Source organism: Aotus nancymaae, unplaced genomic scaffold (assembly GCF_030222135.1).
Source record: "Aotus nancymaae isolate 86718 unplaced genomic scaffold, 86718_ANA_hifiasm-v0.15.2.pri h1tg000049l, whole genome shotgun sequence".
Classification (NCBI taxonomy): domain Eukaryota; kingdom Metazoa; phylum Chordata; class Mammalia; order Primates; family Aotidae; genus Aotus; species Aotus nancymaae.
In genome coordinates, this window is record NW_026988463.1 from 34,662,561 (window position 1) to 34,681,071 (window position 18,511).

General features: G+C 47.2%; 1 protein-coding gene and 1 pseudogene across 5 annotated transcripts in view; both read left to right on the forward strand.

Moving 5' to 3' along the window:
• The window catches only part of CLTCL1 (clathrin heavy chain like 1), a 184,620-nt gene that overhangs the window by 134,996 nt on the left and 31,113 nt on the right, over positions 1-18,511 (forward strand). For all 5 annotated transcript variants that reach the window (XM_064362833.1, XM_012445071.2, XM_064362834.1 and 2 more), the window contains 8 exons: positions 3,868-4,032; positions 4,607-4,787; positions 6,175-6,338; positions 7,443-7,568; positions 8,152-8,294; positions 8,630-8,864; positions 10,209-10,331; positions 13,324-13,469. In XM_064362833.1, coding sequence (XP_064218903.1) covers positions 3,868-4,032; positions 4,607-4,787; positions 6,175-6,338; positions 7,443-7,568; positions 8,152-8,294; positions 8,630-8,864; positions 10,209-10,331; positions 13,324-13,469 — 1,283 coding nt within the window. The remainder of the gene's footprint in view (positions 1-3,867; positions 4,033-4,606; positions 4,788-6,174; positions 6,339-7,442; positions 7,569-8,151; positions 8,295-8,629; positions 8,865-10,208; positions 10,332-13,323; positions 13,470-18,511) is intronic.
• LOC105712130 (cytosolic acyl coenzyme A thioester hydrolase-like) lies at positions 1,041-2,043 on the forward strand (annotated as a pseudogene).

Below are 18,511 nucleotides of genomic sequence, written 5' to 3' on the forward strand. Positions count from 1 at the left end.
ACCTTATAATCCGCCTGCCTCGGCCTCCCAAAGTGCTGAGACTACAGGCACGAGCCACCGGGCCCGGCCTGCTTTCAGTTCTTTTGGGCATATACCCAGAAGTGGAATTGCTGGATCATATCAAACAGTAATTCTATGTTTACCTTTTTGAGGAACTACCATACTGTATTCCAGGAGGCCGCACCATTTTATATTCTTGCCAGCAATGCTTACCAATTTCTGTATATCCTTGCCAACACATTTTCCCTGTCTAAAATAATAATAGTAATAATAGTAATCACCATCTTAATGGATGTGCAGTGGTATCTCACTGTGGTGAGGCATCATTTGTTGGCCTGAAAGTTGTGGGAGGCAGGTATAATCAAGTCACATGTCTGTGCTATTTTGGGTTAAAGGGATTTAGAGGAGTTTATATCAAGCTATTCACCATGGTACCAAGCAGATAAGATTGTAGAAGTTCACTTTGTTTTTTACTTATCTCTTTTGATTTGTTTTTTCTTTAATAATCACTTATTGTTTTTGTAATTAGGAAACAACATATTAAGTATATTGTTCTATTGCCTCAATTTATTCAAATCCTCAAGTTAACTGCTAAGAAGTGGGTCATAGTCCAACTCTAGGAAATAAAGGTGCTGTTAATTTTTTGCTTGGAGTCTATTGGACTCTCATGACTTTGTGAGTGTATATAACAGTTTTTAGCGAATGAGGTTTGAAACAAACCAAGTACCACTCAGAAACGTGGCAGACTCTAAGGAATGCCCAGACCCTAAAGGGTGCAGGACAAGCAAGTAGCTGGGTAAGGTGCCAGCAGGCTCTGGCTCAGTGCCCCAGGATGCTGGCAGTCTCTGGGCAGTGGGACTGCATGATGATTTCTAAATTCTCTAACTACACTGAGGAGAAAATGTTTGAAAACAAGAAGTAAAGATAAACCTGAAGGAAACAAAGAATAGGAGACTCAGGTAAACACCAGAAGTTCTAAAGCCCTAGTCTTGAGACACCTGTGCCCTCCTGCAGCTGCCCGCGCTGCCACAACTGCCAGTATGTAGGGTCCAGACATCAAGACGCTGTCCGCCATCCAGATCTGCCAGATCATGCAGATGACACCAAACGGGGCTAGCAGTGTACATGGTGGAACCATCCTGAAGATGATCCAGGAGGTGGGTGCCATCATCAGCACCTGGCACTGCAGCAGCCAGAATGGGGAGTGCAGTGTGGCCGCGCTGGCTTGGGTCAAGCACACTGACTTCCTGTTGCCCTTGTGCATCAGTGAGGTGGCCCATATCAGCACGGAGATCACCTGCACCTCCAAGCACTCTATGGAGGTGCAGGTAGGTATGATGTCTAGAAACATCCTCACAGGTGCCAAAAAGCTCACCAATAAGGCCACCCTCTGGTATGTGCCCCTGTCGCTGAAGAACGTGGACAAGGTCCTTGAGGTGCTTCCTGTTGTGTGCAGGAGCAGGAGGAGGAGGGCTGGGAGCAGAATGAAGCCCAGAAGCTGGAGTGCATGGAGACCAAGTAGAAGAACAGGGACATCATCCAGCAAGTCCTCAACCCAGAGCCGAACACTGTCAGCTACAGCCAGTCCAGCTTGATCCACCTGGTGGGGACTTCAGACTGTACCTTGCACAGGTTCGTGCATGGAGGTGTGACCATAAAGTCATGGACAAGGTCGCCGGGATCATGGCTGCAAGCCACTGCAAGATGAATATCATCACACCTTCTGTGGGCACCATTAATTTTCATGACAAGATTAGAAAAGGCTGCATCATCATCATCTCAGGACGCATGACCTTCACAGGCAGTAAGTCCATGGAGATCGAGGTCTTGGTGGACACCGACCCTGTTGTGGACAGCTCTCAGAAGCGTTACTGGGCCGCCAGTGCCTTCTTCACCTACGTGTTGCTGAGCCAGGAGGGCAGGTCACTGCCCATGCCCCAGCTGGTGCCCAAGACCGAGGATGAGAAGTGCTTTGAGGAAGACAAAGGGCAGTATCTGCAGATGAAGGCAAAGTGACAGTGCCATGTGGAGCTTCAGCCCTAGATGCCCTCCTCCTGCCACTGGGGCCTTGAGTAGACATGACAATGGGCCCAGTGTCCAGTCACTTAGAAGTTACTCTCTTGGCCAAAAACCCAGTCCACATTGAGAGTTGGTGTTGTCTGAAGTTTTCATATCACAGTGTTAACCTGTGCTCTCTCCTGCAAACCTACACCCCAAAGCTTTATTGATATCATTCCAGTGTCAGTGCTACATAGTGTTGTCCCGAGCGCCAGGAGGCATTCCCTGGAAACCCTCGGGAATGCTTCCGAGCACACTGTAAGGTATGGGAGGAACCCAGCACTACTAATAAAGCTGCTGCTTGCCTGGAAAAAAACAAAAACAAAAACAAAAAACTCTACTTTTAGTACTTGGTTTGGATCGTCAACTCTGTGGGGAACCAGGAGGAGGTGTCACTCTGAAGCAGTCTGGTGTGTGACAGTGGCTGTGGCTACTCTGTGTTTGGCCATACCTGGTTGGTGATGCAGATCATAGAAGGAATGGGAAAAAGTGTGCTGTGTGGCAGGGGAAGGTGCCTGGGAGCATAGCTTGTCAAGACCAGCATTAGATACTAAGGAAACAATCAGCCATGCAGCAAGGCTGCTGTGTTGACCTATCCAGTCTTAGCCTAGACGTACTTTACCTACTTAAAGATAATGTTTAATGGCTGGGTACAGTGGCTCCTGCCTATAACCCCAGCATTTTGGAGGCCAAGGTGAGCAGAGCTCAGGAGTTTGAGACCAGCATGGACAACATGGCCAAACCCCATCTCTACAAAAAAAAGGTGTGGTGGCATGCGCCTGTAATCCCAGCTACTTGTGAGGCTGAAGTAGGAGGATTGCTTGAGCCTGGGAGGTCAAGGCTGCAGTGAGCCAAGATTGCACCACCACTGTTCTCCATCCATCCTGGGTGACAGAGTGAGACCCTGTCTCAAAAAAAAATTTTATGCCTCATCAAAATTGTTTCCAGGAGTGTTCATTGTTTTTAAATGCAGTCCCCAATTCCTAATTCTGTAATTAGCCTAGTAGAGAAGTCTAGTAAGCACAAATGGGATTTGTTACATTCAGGTCTCCTTCTAGCCATTGCGAGTCTAAGGCTTGAGCTCAATCTAGGAAAATCAGTAGACTTGAGCCCTCACATTGATCTTGCCATAGAAACCCTGCAAGAATGTGATTGCTGGCCGGGTGTGGTGGCTCATGCCTGTTATCTCAGCACTTTAGGAGGCCAAGGTGTGTGGATTACCTGAGGTCGGGAATTTGAGACCAGCCAGGCCAACATGACAAAACTCTGTCTCTACTAAAAATACAAAAATTAGCCGGGCACGGTGGTGCGTGCCTGTAATCCCAGCTACTCAGGAGACTGAGACATGAGAATCTCTTGAACCTGAGAGATGGAGGTTGCAGTGAGCTGAGATTGTGCCACTGCACTCCAGCCTGAGTGATGGAGTGAGACTCTGTCTCAAAAAAAAAAAAAAAAAGAGAGAGAGAATGTGATGGCTTAAAAGCTCCAACAGCGACTTGATCTCATCCCAGTAATAGAGCTTTATGGAGCTCCATTTTTCAGCCTTTCTTACAGGCCCAACTCTGTGACCATGTGGGATGGGCCAGCTCTGCAACATGGGAGGATGGAGCCTTATGCAAAGGGCCTAAGGTGACTTCAAGGGCTCTTGGGACCCACAAGCACTGCTGCCACCACAGAGGTGTGAATGTGGACAGGGCTTGTGAGCTCTGGTTGCCAGGCTATATCCTACCCTGGGGCAAGGTTGAGCAGCTGGTCTTAAAAAGTTATTGCCACTGATCAGGCTTTCTCACCAAACTCCTTGTTTCATAGGTTGCAGACTCCATCCTTGGAAATCAGATGTTTACTCATTACGACCGGGCCCACATCGCCCAGCTCTGCGAGAAGGCAGGCCTCCTACAGCAGGCATTGGAGCACTACACTGACCTCTCTGGCATCAAGAGGGCTGTGGTCCACACTCACCTCCTCAATCACGAGGTACTGTGTACCCCTGAGGCACTCCTATTGTGGCTGTTGTCTATGCAATTAATGTCACATGCTCCCCAGTGACCACCTGTTGGTGATTGTGGAACCATGGCCTGAGCCTGTCACTGCCCTAACCTACCATACTTTACTACCAAAAGCAGTTCTAGATCAGCCCACACACAAAGTTTATCTGCTCAGCAGTGTTTCTGGGCCCTGTAGCACCTTTCTTTCTGATGTCCACCTTTGACTTAGTCTAATAGCAGGAATACTGGTCACCTTTTAACATTGACAGCATAACAGAGCTATCTGAAACCATTACAGAGCTAAACTAGCTATTGTGTTCCAACTTATGGAATAAGTTTTAGCATCATCTGTGGAATATTCCAGATGAACAGTTTAGATCAGTGTATTCCCAGCTTTACTTTTTGCTCCTACTTTTTCCTGTAACGGATAGTTGCTTTTCAGTCCTTTTATGTGGGAATATTTTTGACATTCAGGGGAACATGGGAATGACCTAGTTATTTTCCAAGTGTTAGCAATCGTTACAGTGGTGCATTGTTGTGGACAGACTCTTCCTTGTTCCCAGTGGCTTGTCAATTTCTTCGGCTCCCTGTCGGTGGAGGATTCCGTGGAGTGTCTGCGTGCTATGCTGTCTGCTAACATCAGACAGAACCTTCAGCTGTGTGTGCAGGTGGCCTCTAAGTACCACGAGCAGCTGGGCATGCAGGCCCTGGTGGAGCTCTTCGAATCCTTCAAGAGTTATGAAGGTAAGCCGTGCAGCCTCTGGCTGACCCTGCCACATAACTGTACCTCTTTTCTCAGGTGTTGCTGTCTACCTGCCTGACTTAAAACGGCCTTCCTGCAAAGCCGGGCAGGATGCAGCACCCACTGCCTTGGGTGCTCAGTTGGTGGCAGAATGTACTGCTATCTCATGTGCACCACTCAGCTTCAGTAACCTTTTTGGTGTTTCCTGACAAAGAAATCAGGTTGGTTGGCGATGGGGTGGAGAGACTTACGGAGCCCAGCATGTCTATGTGACACAGTCTGGCAAGAATTCATCTAAAAGCCTGTGTCGTGGGTACAGTGAAAGGGCTTGATGTCTGGTCTTCACAGCCCCAGGAGGGAGGCTCCTTGGACCACTCGTAAGTGAGGGCCCGTGATAGAAAGTGCATTGCTTTGTGGTGTCTGCTACCCAGTTGATTGTGGGGGCTGATGAGGCAACCTGGTTGTATTCCTTTGCCCTTCTTGGACATCACAAAAGTGTGGTAGGGCAGTGGGGGTGGGAGTGGCTTTGTTAGGGACAGGTTGGGGCTGTCTGGCCCTCCCAGGATAGAGACTGAGCATTTGTCTAGGCATCAAGTCACTGCTATGTGTCCAGTGAGGTTGGGGCATCGGTGGAGGGTGGGCCAGGACCCTGTCCTCAGGGAGCTGGCCTTCTCTTCAGAAGACACCACTGTAGGAAAGACCATGACAGAAGATTGGCTGGAGCTGGGCTGGGAGAGGGCAGTAGAATAGGTTGGTGGGGAACCGTCGGCCTTGGGGCTGCCCATTCCTTTCCTAGCATCAGAGTCTCACGGTTACAGTGAAAGACCTCAACAGGGAGGGGCCTTCTCAGATGTATCCTATCCTGTTGTTACTGGTGCCGCCTGGCTGGCCTCTGTAATGGTGAGGAACGTCATTAGCCTCTGTGAATGCTGTCCTCTGGGGCTCACCCTGGGGGCTCAGCACGTGGGGCCCATGTCACTGTCAGCTCCGTGTCAAGTTGCAGGCTCCTGCTGGAGGTCATGGCTTATTTCTGTGTCCCTTGGCATGTCTTTTTAGAGCAGCAGTCCCACAGCCCTCTCAGATTGCCTCAGTGAGAATTACTCTTGATGATGACTATCTAGGTATACCTGGGCCACCAAAAGGAATTTCACATGTACCAAATACCTAGTATTTTGCATCAAAACATGCAGGTATACCTGCCAAATATGATGGAAATCTCACTATTTTTGGGAGCTACCAAAACGGACAAATGGCGTATCGATTATGAGTTCTGAGTGGGCTGTGGGTCCCTGAAGAGTGGAGCAGGGTCATCAAGTGAAGGTGGGCAACAGCTGTGGAGGAGGCAGGTGGGAGTTACAAGGACAAAAATGGAATGATCTCTCTTCACAGGCCTCTTCTACTTCCTGGGCTCAATCGTGAACTTCAGCCAAGACCCAGACGTGCATCTGAAATACATTCAGGCTGCCTGTAGGACAGGTCAGATCAAGGAGGTGGAGAGGATATGCCAGGAGAGCAGTTGCTACAACCCAGAGCATGTGAAGAACTTCCTGAAGGTGTGTTTCAGCACCGTCTCCTTCCATGAGCTGCCCTCGCTGATGGCAGGTGGGGCAGACTATCCACAGATGTCCCAGGAGGTGGGAAGCTGGGTCTGTCTCGCCAGGGCCCCCTTAGTCCCCAGAAACAGAGCTCCACTTTATGGCTTAAAGTTCTAGAGGAATCCATCTATCATTTTAAGAACTTGTAGAAGGAAGCTTGAAGTTGTGCTCTAAGTATCTGGTACCTAAGTGGAGGGAGTTAGTTTATTGCCTCATTGCAGTTCATCAACATCCCATTGGTGCCCTTGTCAATTAGGCACGCAAAGCTGCAGGAACTAGTAGACCACTCAGTGCTAGTGGCATAAAGAACAGGAAACCTACTTCCTTATGTGGCAGTCCTGGGTGGCTTGGAGGTGAGTGGGATGGCTTTCCTTCCCAGTGTCCTTCAAGGACCAGACTCGTAGCTGCTTTGCTGTGTTCAGCACCTCACCCGGAATGTCGTCTTCCCAGCCAGCTAGAAGGGAAGAGTGCAGAGGAACCAGCATAGGTAGTTTGTATGGGCGAAGCCTGCAAATGGCAGATGACACTTGGATTCATGTTCCCTTGGAGGAAACACTTAAAACTTCAAGAGGGAACCTAGGATATATGATCTAGGCATTGGACCACACGAGGGGAGACATGATTGTGGTGGCCTGTGGCTGTTGTGCCCAAGTGCCATCATCATCTGGGAGCAGTGCCCGGATGTGTTTCCATGGCCTGCAGCTGCGTGTCTGAAAAGGCAGCCCTTACTGCAGGTGTGCTGTTCTTGAGAATAGCCTGGTTTCTGTTGGGTTTGCACATAACAAGCTGCTTGTCTTAAATCAAAAGATGCTTTTGTCCAGACTTGGAATGTTAATGCCAAATTTAGCAGTCTTTAACCAAATATTATTATCTTTCTCTCACTTATTTCCCAAAGCAAACACCATACCACAAAACAGCAGCCTATTTAGAGCAGTCTCATGCCGAGTCTCCTGTGTGTCCCTCTGCTGCAGAGACGATGCTGTCCCATGTGGGCAATGAGCCCAGGGTCTGGCTGGCTGGTTTCTTCACTCCCTGACTTGTTCTGTGCATTCTAACCCTCAGGAGGCCAAGCTCACAGACCAGCTTCCCCTCATCATCGTGTGTGATCGTTTTGGCTTTGTCCATGACCTTGTCCTGTATTTATACCGCAACAACCTGCAGAGGTACATTGAGATCTACGTGCAGAAGGTACTGCTGGCTCCCTGGAGTGACACCCGGCTGCCTCTGGGCCCCAGTCAGTGGCAATAGTCTTCACCTCAGAGGCTGCCTCTAACATCTGAGCATTTTGGAGACTATCATTTTGAAGGGTGATCAGTTAATGTGCTCAGACTGCCAGAGTAGAAGACCACAGTCCAGGCAGCTGACACAACACACATTTATTTCTCACAGTTCTGGAGGCTGGAAGTCCATGATCAAGATGCTGGCAGGGCTGGTTTCTGGTGAAGGCTATCTTCCAGCCTTGCAGATGGCCTCCTGGCTGTGCCCTCACAGGGCCTTTCCTCTGTGCATGTGCACTCCCAGTGTCTCTTCCTCTTCTTAAAGGACACCAGTACCACTGCATTGGGGCCCCACCCTTGACACTGATTACCTCCTCTCTCCAAATATAATCCCACTGGGGGTTAGGACATCAGCAAGTGAATTTTGGTAGGACAAAGCCCAGTCCTAAACAGGAGCCCTTTCAGGGTTTTGCCCACACTGTCCAAGTTGTAGGAGGCTTCTAACAATAACTTGTGTCTGCAACACTGAAGTTACTTGACCTTGACTACCCTAGGTCAATCCTAGCCAGACCCCAGCTGTGGTTGCAGGGCTCCTTGATGTGGATTGTTCTGAGGAAGTAATTAAACACTTAATCATGGCAGTGAGAGGACAGTTCTCTACTGATGAGTTGGTGGCTGAAGTAGAAAAAAGAAATAGGTAAGATGTCCTTACTTGTTTTCTCTTGCTTCTGGATTCTAGTATCTGTTGTTGTTTCTTTCTAATTCTCCAGGACTGTCTCCACAGTTGGTCATTCCTGTACACATCTTAGATGTAGCAATGAGTTACTTGCTGTTGGTACTGTGAAGACCTTGGGGGAAAACCTAACAGTAGAAATCAGTTTGAAAACCAGGTCCATCTTGGTCCCTAGAGCAACCTGAAGTTAATGGACTCAGGATTTTTTGTTTCAGGAAACAACTGTCAGAACTCTGGAGTTGCTCTCAAGATTTCCAGTGGTAACCTTGAGACTTTACGGCACCTTCCTTCTTTCAAAGGCTCAAGCTCCTGCTTCCCTGGCTGGAGTCCTGGATTCAGGAAGGCTGTGAGGAGCCTGCCACTCACAATGCACTGGCTAAAATCTACATCGACAGCACCAACAGCCCCAAGTGCTTCCTGAGAGAGAACGCCTACTATGACAGCAGCATGGTGGGTCGCTACTGTGAGAAGCGAGACCCCCATCTGGCCTGTGTTGCCTATGAGCGGGGGCAGTGTGACCTTGAGCTCATCAAGGTGGGTAGCAGATGTGCTGGGCTGCCCATTTAGCCCTGGCCTCCCAGGGAAGCTTTCAAAAGTGTCCGTGTGGGGAGCAGATCAGGGCTTTCTGTGCACCTGGAGATGGCGGGTCATGAGATGTATTTCCTTGTGATTCTCACAGCTTTTGGGGACTTGCTCATGCAATTTGCATGCATCGTACCTGTAGACCCTGAACCTGACTCATCACCCCTCTACTGACAGTCCTTAGTGTTGCCTGGTAATTTGAGGGCAACATTGAACTCCCTGGCCTGACTCATGAGCTCCTCTGTGGAATGCCAGCTTCTCCTGACTCCCCAGCTGGATCAGCGACTTTTCTTGCCACCCTACCTGGAGGGGCCTGCAGTTCCTTGGGTGCTTCCTGTCCCAAGTGCCCTTGTATTTTATGCCTGCCTTTTGGGGTAGCCCCCTACACAAGCCCTTCCCCATCCCCTGACTGATGAGCTCTTGCCGGCCCCTCCTTGAAACATCTGCCCAGGTCCTTTGCCTGTGTCTGCCCAGGCTTGGATCCACATGTGTGTAATTACATGTTTAGGTTAAACTGTATGAGCTTTTCCTACCTAACCATTTGATCTAAAAATCCAGACACGAACAGGGCACCTGTGAGGTTGGTGCCACACCAGCCTGCTCGGGCCTTTGCCGTGATACACAGGCAGCCTGTGCTGCATCCACAGACATGTGTACAAGCTGCTCAGCCTTGTGCCTGGCATCTGGCACTCAACAGATCCCATCCTCCGCAAGATTTAGCAAGTGCTGCTCATGCTAGAACATTCCAGTGGACTGTTGGTGTTTTGGAGATCTGTTATAACATTCAGAAAAGGGTCTCCAGACACTGCAAAACTTGAAATGTTGCAGTGTCTGTGTTGTTTTATACCAGTTCTAGACTGTTCTGATAACATTTTGGAGATGGTTTAGAGCTAGCTACATATGAGTACTTAAACTGAACTAAATTAAAAATTACCAATTTAGTTTCTGTCACACACCACATTTCAAGCGCTCAGTAGCCTCCTGTGGCTAGCGGTGGCTGTATCAGACAGAGTGGGAGACAGAGCATGTCCCTGAATGCAGGTGATTCTACTGGCTGGAGATGTGCCACACCCCTGGGAGTTGTTGTAAACTTGGAAAGGGCATTTTGAGGTAGTTTGAGTGCATTGTAACCCTGTAGGATGCTGCTCATCCTGTGTCAAAGCACAGCGTCTTGCCTGGGTTCCGACTGTCCACCAAGCCAGTATCAGGCACACAGGGAACAAATTGGGGTGTGTCCTCCCAAGCAACTTCCATTGGCTAGCTGTTGTGTTACACACATGAGTGTGCTCATTTCAGGTCTGCAATGAGAATTCTCTGTTCAAAAGTGAGGCCCGCTACCTGGTACGCAGAAAGGACCCAGAGCTCTGGGCTCACGTCCTTGAGGAGACCAATCCATCCAGGAGACAGCTGATTGACCAGGTGAGGCACAGAAATGGCTATATGTGTGCCCCTGCATTTTGCCGTCTAGTCATTGTTGTGGCTCAAGTGACTGGTTTCATTTTTCATTTAAAACATCTTGGCTAGGTGCAGTGGCTCATGCCTGTAATTCTAGAAATCTGGGAGGTCAAGGCGGGTAGATCACTTGAAGTCTCAGGAGTTTGAGACCAGCCTGGCCAACATGGTGAAACCCCATCTCTACTAAAAATACATAAATTACCAGGGCGTGGTGGCACACGCCTGTAATCTTAGCTACTCAGGAGGCTGAGGTGGGAGAATTTCTTGAACCTGGGAGGCAGAGGTTGCAGTGAGCTGACATCATGCCACTGCACTCCAGCCTCAGTGACAGAGAGAGACTCCATCTCAAAAAAATAAATAAATAGTCCGAGTATGGTGACTTACACCTGTAATCTTTGCACTTTGAGAGGCCAAGACAGGTGGATCACTTGATGTCAGGAGTTCAAGACCAGCTTGGCCAACATCGTGAAACCCCATCTCAACTAAAAATACAAAAATTAACCAGGCGTGGTGACACACGCCTGTAATCCCAGTGACTCAGGAGGCGGAGGCAGGAGAATCTGGTTAAACCCAGGAGGTGGAGGTTGCAGTGAGCTGAGATTGCATGCCACTGCACTCCAGCCTGGGTAACTGAGCGACACTCTGTCTCTAAAAAATAATAAATAATAAATAAATAAAATAAAACATCTTAGCCCTTATGAACCTTCTCCCCTGCAGAAGTAGCTTGCCTAAAACTAGCCTGATTCCCCAGGGTCAGCTGACTTGGAGTTGCTTATTGGCCAAGGGCATAGAATTGCCATTGAATCCGAAGCAGGGATGTGCAGCCCCAGGAAGAGAGTACCTGCTGGCATGCCTGCATGCTGGGTCCTTGATTGTTTCTCCAGCTCAGCCCCTGTGGACAGAGGTTAGGTAGCTTTCTTGCTGAGGAACTCTTTATGCCCCTGTGACTGTCCAGCACCTCCTTGGACACAGGGCAGAGTACAGGGGCCAGGGCAGGTGGAAGTCTGCCTCAGCCTCTGGACAGGCTTCCACAGCCCTGTAGAAGAGCCTAGCCTCCCATCACAGCCTCACAGACATACGCAAATAGTGCCTCAGCACTGTCCCTAGGTGCTGGGCATACTGTTTAGGGGTGGGCCAAGGCCATTGTTGGAACAAAACCCTCACCCAACAAGTGGCTTCGGCCCTGAGCATAGGACCAGTTAAAACTCCTACCTCCCTCGTACATAGTGCCAACCTGCTGGACCATGCTTTTGGCTTAAGGGCTGGATTTGACCTTTATCTCTAGGAGTTTTATCTTCTCGTTTTCTGTCCAGTGTTTCCTCAAGTTTGTGCCACTATTTTTTTAAATAAATTTTTATTTTGAAATACTTTGAGATTTATGGAAGGCCATGTTGTTTTGAATCTCTATCAGCTTTGGACTTTTACCCATCTAAATCTAATAAAAATATTAAACAACACAAGATTGTACTAGGGATCTACCTCCAGGTTCCCAGCCATCAGACATTTCTCCAGGTATAGTCCAGCCACCTGGTACACCTTGAAGGTACCTTCATGTTGGCACTGGGGAAGGGCCACTTTAACACTGCACCATACCAGAGCCAGTGGGGGCCTCTTGTCTTCCTGTTTCTGGGTGGAGCTGCTGGTCTTTCATTATCTCTACTGTAATTGAATATCTGTAGCCACCTCCTGGTGGGAAATCCAACTGCAATGCTCCTCTAATCAGAGCACATAATCACAGAGGGAGGCTGCTTTTAGTGTCTGGAGTAGAACCTCTTGAAAAGTTCACTGAGAGCAGTGTCCTCAGGCAACCTTAGGTGGGGCATCCTGTTTTCACTCAAACAGGATGGTAGAAATTTATTTTTGCCCTTAAAACAACGTGTGTATTTATTTAAGTTGCTCTAAGGTTTTCAAGAATTGACAGATGTCACTGTAGGAAGTGTGCCTCCTCCTTTGGATGGACTTCCTGTGCTGTGTCCTGGTGCCCCTTTCCCTAAGGCATACCCTTTTGGTTCCTCAGCTACTGTGAGAGCTCCTGTTCTCAAACTCTTCTGCCTGCTTGTTGCAGTTATTACAAACTCCACAGAGGTAGAACTTTTCATCTCATGGTACCACTGAGTCACAAAGACCACCAGAAAGGTGGACTGGACTGACCATGATCCTAGGTTCCTTCAAGACCCCTCAAGATTGCTAGGTGAAAGTTCATGGTCAGAGGGCTATGTTAGCCATCAAAGACCTTCCAGAGCTGTCTCTTCCCTCTCATTGATACGCGGCTGTTGCCCACCCCTGAGGAGAACCAGAAACATGGCAAAAATATTAGATCCTTGAAGTCACTGAAGGTGGCTGGTACAAAGTGCAAAGACAACAGTGCTGGCATTCCAAACTGCTGTCACAGGGGAAATGTACTCTTTGGAAAACTGTCTTTCCACCCTATTTGTAAGTGTTTTTGTCGGTAAGATACCTGTAATTGGATGAGGGGTGGCACAGCCAGTCTTTTGTTGGTCTTTCCTTCAGATTGTGGTTCTGAGTGACATCCTGTGTGAAGGCATTGGCTCCTCAGCTCTGGTTGTGGACTATGCCACAACCACACTCTGCTAGTAAGAGGCTACTGGAAGCCCCTTCACTAGAGAAGTGGAGCCATGTTTGCTATTAATAGTGGCTTTAAAAGACAAATCTAAAAGGAGATATGCATTTCAAATGCCTGGTGCACTGGTCATTGGAGCAGAGTAAGAGTCTAGCTCATCTGATGTGAGAGAAAAACTAATTGTCAAAATAGAGCAACCTGAGAATTTCCTGAAATTGACTTTGAAAACCCTTCCTTTTCTACTTTAAGAAGTTCCCCATTTTCTCTGTGTCTGTTCCAGACCATCTTGGAGGAGTCCTTCCCTTTTGTTTAGCTTCAGAGATACAGTCTTGAATTGACCTTAATCAAGTTCTTTCAAATGCTTTTTAAAACCAGGTGGTACAGACAGCATTGTCAGAAACACGGTATCCTGAAGAGGTTTCAGTCACTGTCAAAGCCTTTATGACAGCTGACCTGCCTCATGAACTGATTGAATTGCTGGAGAAGATAGTTCTGGATAACTCTGTCTTCAGCGAGCACAGGTGAGGCTGTGCCAGGGGTAGCTGTGGACGCAGTCAGATTCAAACATCTGCTTGTCACTCACCTTCTGTTACATTCTCATACCGCTTTACTCATCCCGCCTGCCCATTGGCTGCTCCCCAGACATGCCAGTCTTCTTACTACCTCCTCTATCTCAATCCAGCCCTTCCCTTACTTAGCTCCTTCCTGTCTCAGAGCCCAGCCTTAGTTTCACATTTTCCAGGGGCCTGGCACTCCTCTTACTTCTCTGGCCCACGCTGGCCTTTAACACAATTCCTAGAGAAGGGGAGCTGGCATTTTATGAAGGCCTCATGTGGCCCAAGGATGTGTTGAACTCTTCAAATCATAGTAAACAAAGCTTGGAAAAAGGTGGCAGGAGAACCACATCTGGGCATGTATCAGGGAAGACTTGCCAGAAGTATAATGTAGAAGCCAGATGAGCAGGAGCTGTGTCAGGGGCAGCAGCACAGGCCAGCATCATCGAGGTGGGAGTGCATGCTTCTGCATGGGCCAGCATCATCGAGGTGGGAGTGCATGCTTCCGCATGGGTTGGCACTATAGAGGTGGGAGTGCATGCTGCTTTCGCATGGGCCAGCGTCATCGAGGTGGGAGTGCGTGCTTCCTCATGGGCCGGCGTCATCGAGGTGGGTGTGCATGCTTCCGCATAGGCTGGCACTATAGAGGTGGGAGTGCATGCTGCTTTCGCATGGGCAGGCACCATAGAGGTAAGAGTGCGTGCTTCCGCGTGGGCTGGCCACCTGGGGTTCCTCTGCACTTCAAAATTCACCATCAGAGATTCTGTGTCAGATTCTAATCTACTCACGTCATAAGTGGAGCTATAATTCTGAGATTTATTTTGTAGGCCAGAAAGGCTATCAAGGGCTGTGGTATTAGAGAGAGGAATTTGTGTGTGTGTATTTACACTTGGAGATGCTATATGGTAATGGTATATGGAATGTGAAATTATATTTTGATGGAATCATAAACCCTGACTGACAGGATGCCAGGGTTAAGGTACCTGAGGTGGGTAGGATAGTCTGTCTTGCTGTCTGACCAACCTCCTTTGATAGTTGTTAGCTTGTGGGAACTTCCAGGCACTTACAGGTGGCTGCAGCTCTGCTGTCTTCTTGAATACTTGCCTCTCAGACATGCAGGGGACCTCAAGTTCTTTCTTTTTTCTGCGACGATTTGACCAGACACAGTTTTAAGTGTAGGTAAAAGTAGCCTTGGCTGGGTGTGGTGACTCATGCCTGTAATCCCAGCACTTTGGGAGGTCAAAGCTGGCAGATCAGTTGAGGTCAGGAGTTCAAGACCAGCCTGGCCAACATGATGAAACCCTGTCTCTGCTAAAAATAACAAACATTTTGCTGGGCATGATGGCAGGTGCCTGTAATCCCAGCTACTTGGCAGGCTGAGGCAGGAGAATCACTTGAACCCAAGAGGTGTAGGTTGTAGAGAGCTGAGATTGTGCCATTGCACTCCAGCCTGGGCGACAGAGCAGGACTCCATCTCAAACAAAAACAAACAAAAAAAAAATAGCCTTGGTTGGTGGTATGGCAGACTAGCTATCTAGAGACATAGACAGATCCAATTACTGTAAAAACTTACAAGGTAGAATGAATTATATAATCTTTAAAAATGAACCAATGAACTAGTAAGTAAATAAAAAGTCTGAGATTAAATAATAATAATGATGAGAGCAGGAACCCAGAGAAGAACATAATCGGACTTTTGCCAACCCTATTGAACCCAGGCTGATTCTCACACCCTATAGGACACAAGAGAACAGGAGACAAAACCTAAGGGCCTAGGCTGGGCATGGTAGTTCACGCCTGTAATTCCAGCACTTTGGGAGGCTGAGGCGGGTGGATTACCTGAGGTCAGGAATTCAAGACCAGCCTGGCCAACATGGTTGAAACCCTGTCTCTACTAAAAATAAACATTAGCCAGGCATGGTGGCGCATGCCTGTAGTCCCAGCTACTCCGGAGGCTGAGGCAGGAGAATCAGTTGAACCCAGAAAGTGGAGGTTGCAGTGAGCTGAGATCATGCCACTGCACTCCAGCCTGGGCAACAGAGTGAAACTCTGTCTCAAAAAAAAAAAAGAAAAAACAGAGGTCCTACAAAAGGTGTGACACCTACTCCTAAATGGAAAGATAACTAAGAATATGCCAGTATCGCCTAGCCCTCTGCTGAGAGACCAGCCAAAAGAAAAGTGTCTTTTGAACAATTGTGCTAAATTTATAAGGACAAAATTGGCCCTGTTAAGCTAGTCCTCTTATGAGGTTTAGCACACATTCATGTTAACTGGCAAAGTGTTAAAAATCCTCAGGTCAGGAATTTAACTGTAAACTGATCACCATCAGATTGTAGCCTCAGATCTCTGCCAGAAATCCACCTTCTAGCAAGGCTTCAGAGAATTCCAGCAGGTAGCATTCCAAGAAATAATGAGCTCGTACCTATAAGCATTGTCAGAATGCATAAGGAAATAAGGCACCATGAGTGAGAGCCAGCAATGTAGTGGAATCGGACCTGCAGAAACTAATGTTTTTAAACACACAATGTAAAAAACATTAGGCTGGGCACAGTGGCTCATGCCTGTAATCCCAGTACTTTGGGAGGCCGAGGCAGGTGGATTACCTGAGGTCAGGAGTTCAAGACCAACCTGGCCAACATAGTGAAACCCCATCTCTACTAAAAATACAAAAATTAGCCAGACATGGTGGCATACTCCTGTAATCCCAGCTATTCAGGAGGCTGAGGCAGGAGAATTGGTTGAGCCCAGGAGGTAGATGTTGTGGTGATCTGAGATTGTGCCACTGCTCTTCAGCCTGGGCAACCAAGCGAGACTCTGTCTCCAAAAAAGAGAAAAATCATATTTTTAAATATCAAACAAATCAAGCAGATTTTTAAAGTATCAGATAACTTTGATAAACATATTTTATTTATATACAATAATATATACTATATATTATATATATGATAAAATAATAAAATAGGACATCTCTCCCTATGAAAAGATTTATGTATAAAAGGCAAAATATATTATTTTAGAGTTTATATTTGGAAGTATATATGTATGACCTAATAAATTCTTAGGCCAGTCACAGAAACCATAAACCTTTAGTGAAAAACCATTAAGACTGTATCAAACTTAAGCACTGTATCATAAAGAAGATGGAAAAATGAGAAGCTACAAATGGGGAGAAGATATTTGCAACACAACCAACGAAAAATTAGTAGGAAAAAGATGTATAAAAGAAAAACACAAGCAACCCAATGAGAAACCAAGCAGAGCACTTGAACAGGCCCTCCAGTGAGAGGAAGAACAGCTTGTGAACCTAAGGCAAGAATTCAGCCTCATCAGCCACCAAAGAGGCATAGAGTGAGGCCATGTGCAGCATTCCTTTGTTACTCCTGCCAGAGCAGCAGGAACTCCACTCTCCTAATCAGTGCTGTTGAGGATGTTGAGCAGCTGGGCTTCTTATGTGCCCCTGCTGGGAATGTGCGTTACATTTGGAAAACAGTTTGGTGATAGAAGATGCACACAGCCAGCATTTTCCTCTCTTCCTTACGAGCCCTAAAGGACCTCAGCTCATTTGTTTGAGGAGATGTGCAGGGATACTCAAGGCAGCACCATTTCCAATAGCAAAACTCTAAGAGCAAGCCAGATAACCATCAGTAAGTAGGTTGTGGTACAGTAATGCAGTAGAAATGAACACTATACAGTTGCATGGATGACTCTTAGCACCTAACTTTAAAATTCTTTTAAAAAATCACCATACAGGCCAACTGCAGTGGATTACACCTGTAATCCTAGCACTTTGGGAGGCTGAGGCAGGCAGATCACAAAGTCAGGAGTTTGAGACCAGCCTGACCAACATGGTGAAACCCCGTCTCTACTGAAAATACAAAAATTAGCCAGGCATGGTGGCATGTGCCAATAATCCCAGCTACTCAGGTGGCTGAGGCAGGAGAATCGCTTGAACCTGGGAGGCAGAGGTTGCAGTGAGCTGAGATCAGGCCATTACACTCCAACCTGGGCGACAGAGCCAGACTCTGTCTCAAAAAAAAAAAATCACCATACAGTCAAAATGACCTTCTGGAAGTGGGCAGGGAATGCGGTGCTATGAATGTTAACACATGTATAGATGTGTAGAATTACCACAGTTGGGATACAAACAATTCCATCACCCTATAACACTCCCTTGTGCTAGCTACCATGTAAATTATACATTCCCTTAAACCTCAACCCCCAACCCTGGCTACCACCCACCACACTAATTTTGCATTTTCAAGAACGTGGTGTAAATGGAGTCACATGGTATAGACTCTTTTGCGATGGGCTTCTTTCACCCAGCATGATGGTGCCTTTGAGAGTCATCCAAGTTGGTGAGTGCATCAGCAGTACATTCTTTTTTATCACGGAATCATAGTCAGTTATACAAATGTACCACAGTTTATCTCTTCACCCATTGAAGGACATTTGGGTTGTTTTCAGTTTGAGGTGATTATGAAAACGTCTGCTGTGAACATTTCTGTCCAGATTTTTGTTTGAACATACCCAGTCACATGGTATATGTACTGTTTAAGAAACTGACTGTTGTTTTCCAGAATGGCTGTGCCATTTTGCATTCCCACCAGCAATATGTGAGAGTTCCAGCCACTCTTCATCTTTGTCAGCACTTGGTCTATTGGTCTTTTTTATCTTAGCCAGTCTCATAATGTATAGCGATATGCCATTGTGGTTTCAATTTGCATTGCCCTACTAGCTAATGATGATAAACAACTTTTCATATGCTTAGTTACCAAACATGTATCCTCTTTGGTGAAGCGTCTCTTGAAATCTGTTGCCTGTTTTTTAATTCAGTTGTTTGGTGTTTTTGTTGAGTTTTCAGAGTTCTTTGTATATTCTGGATACAAGTCCTTTGTTGGATATGTAATTGCCATATTTTTTCTCATTCTGTAGATTTTCTTTAATTTTCTTAATCGTGTAATTCACAGAACAAAAGTTATAATTTTGATAAAGTCCAATTCATAAGCTTT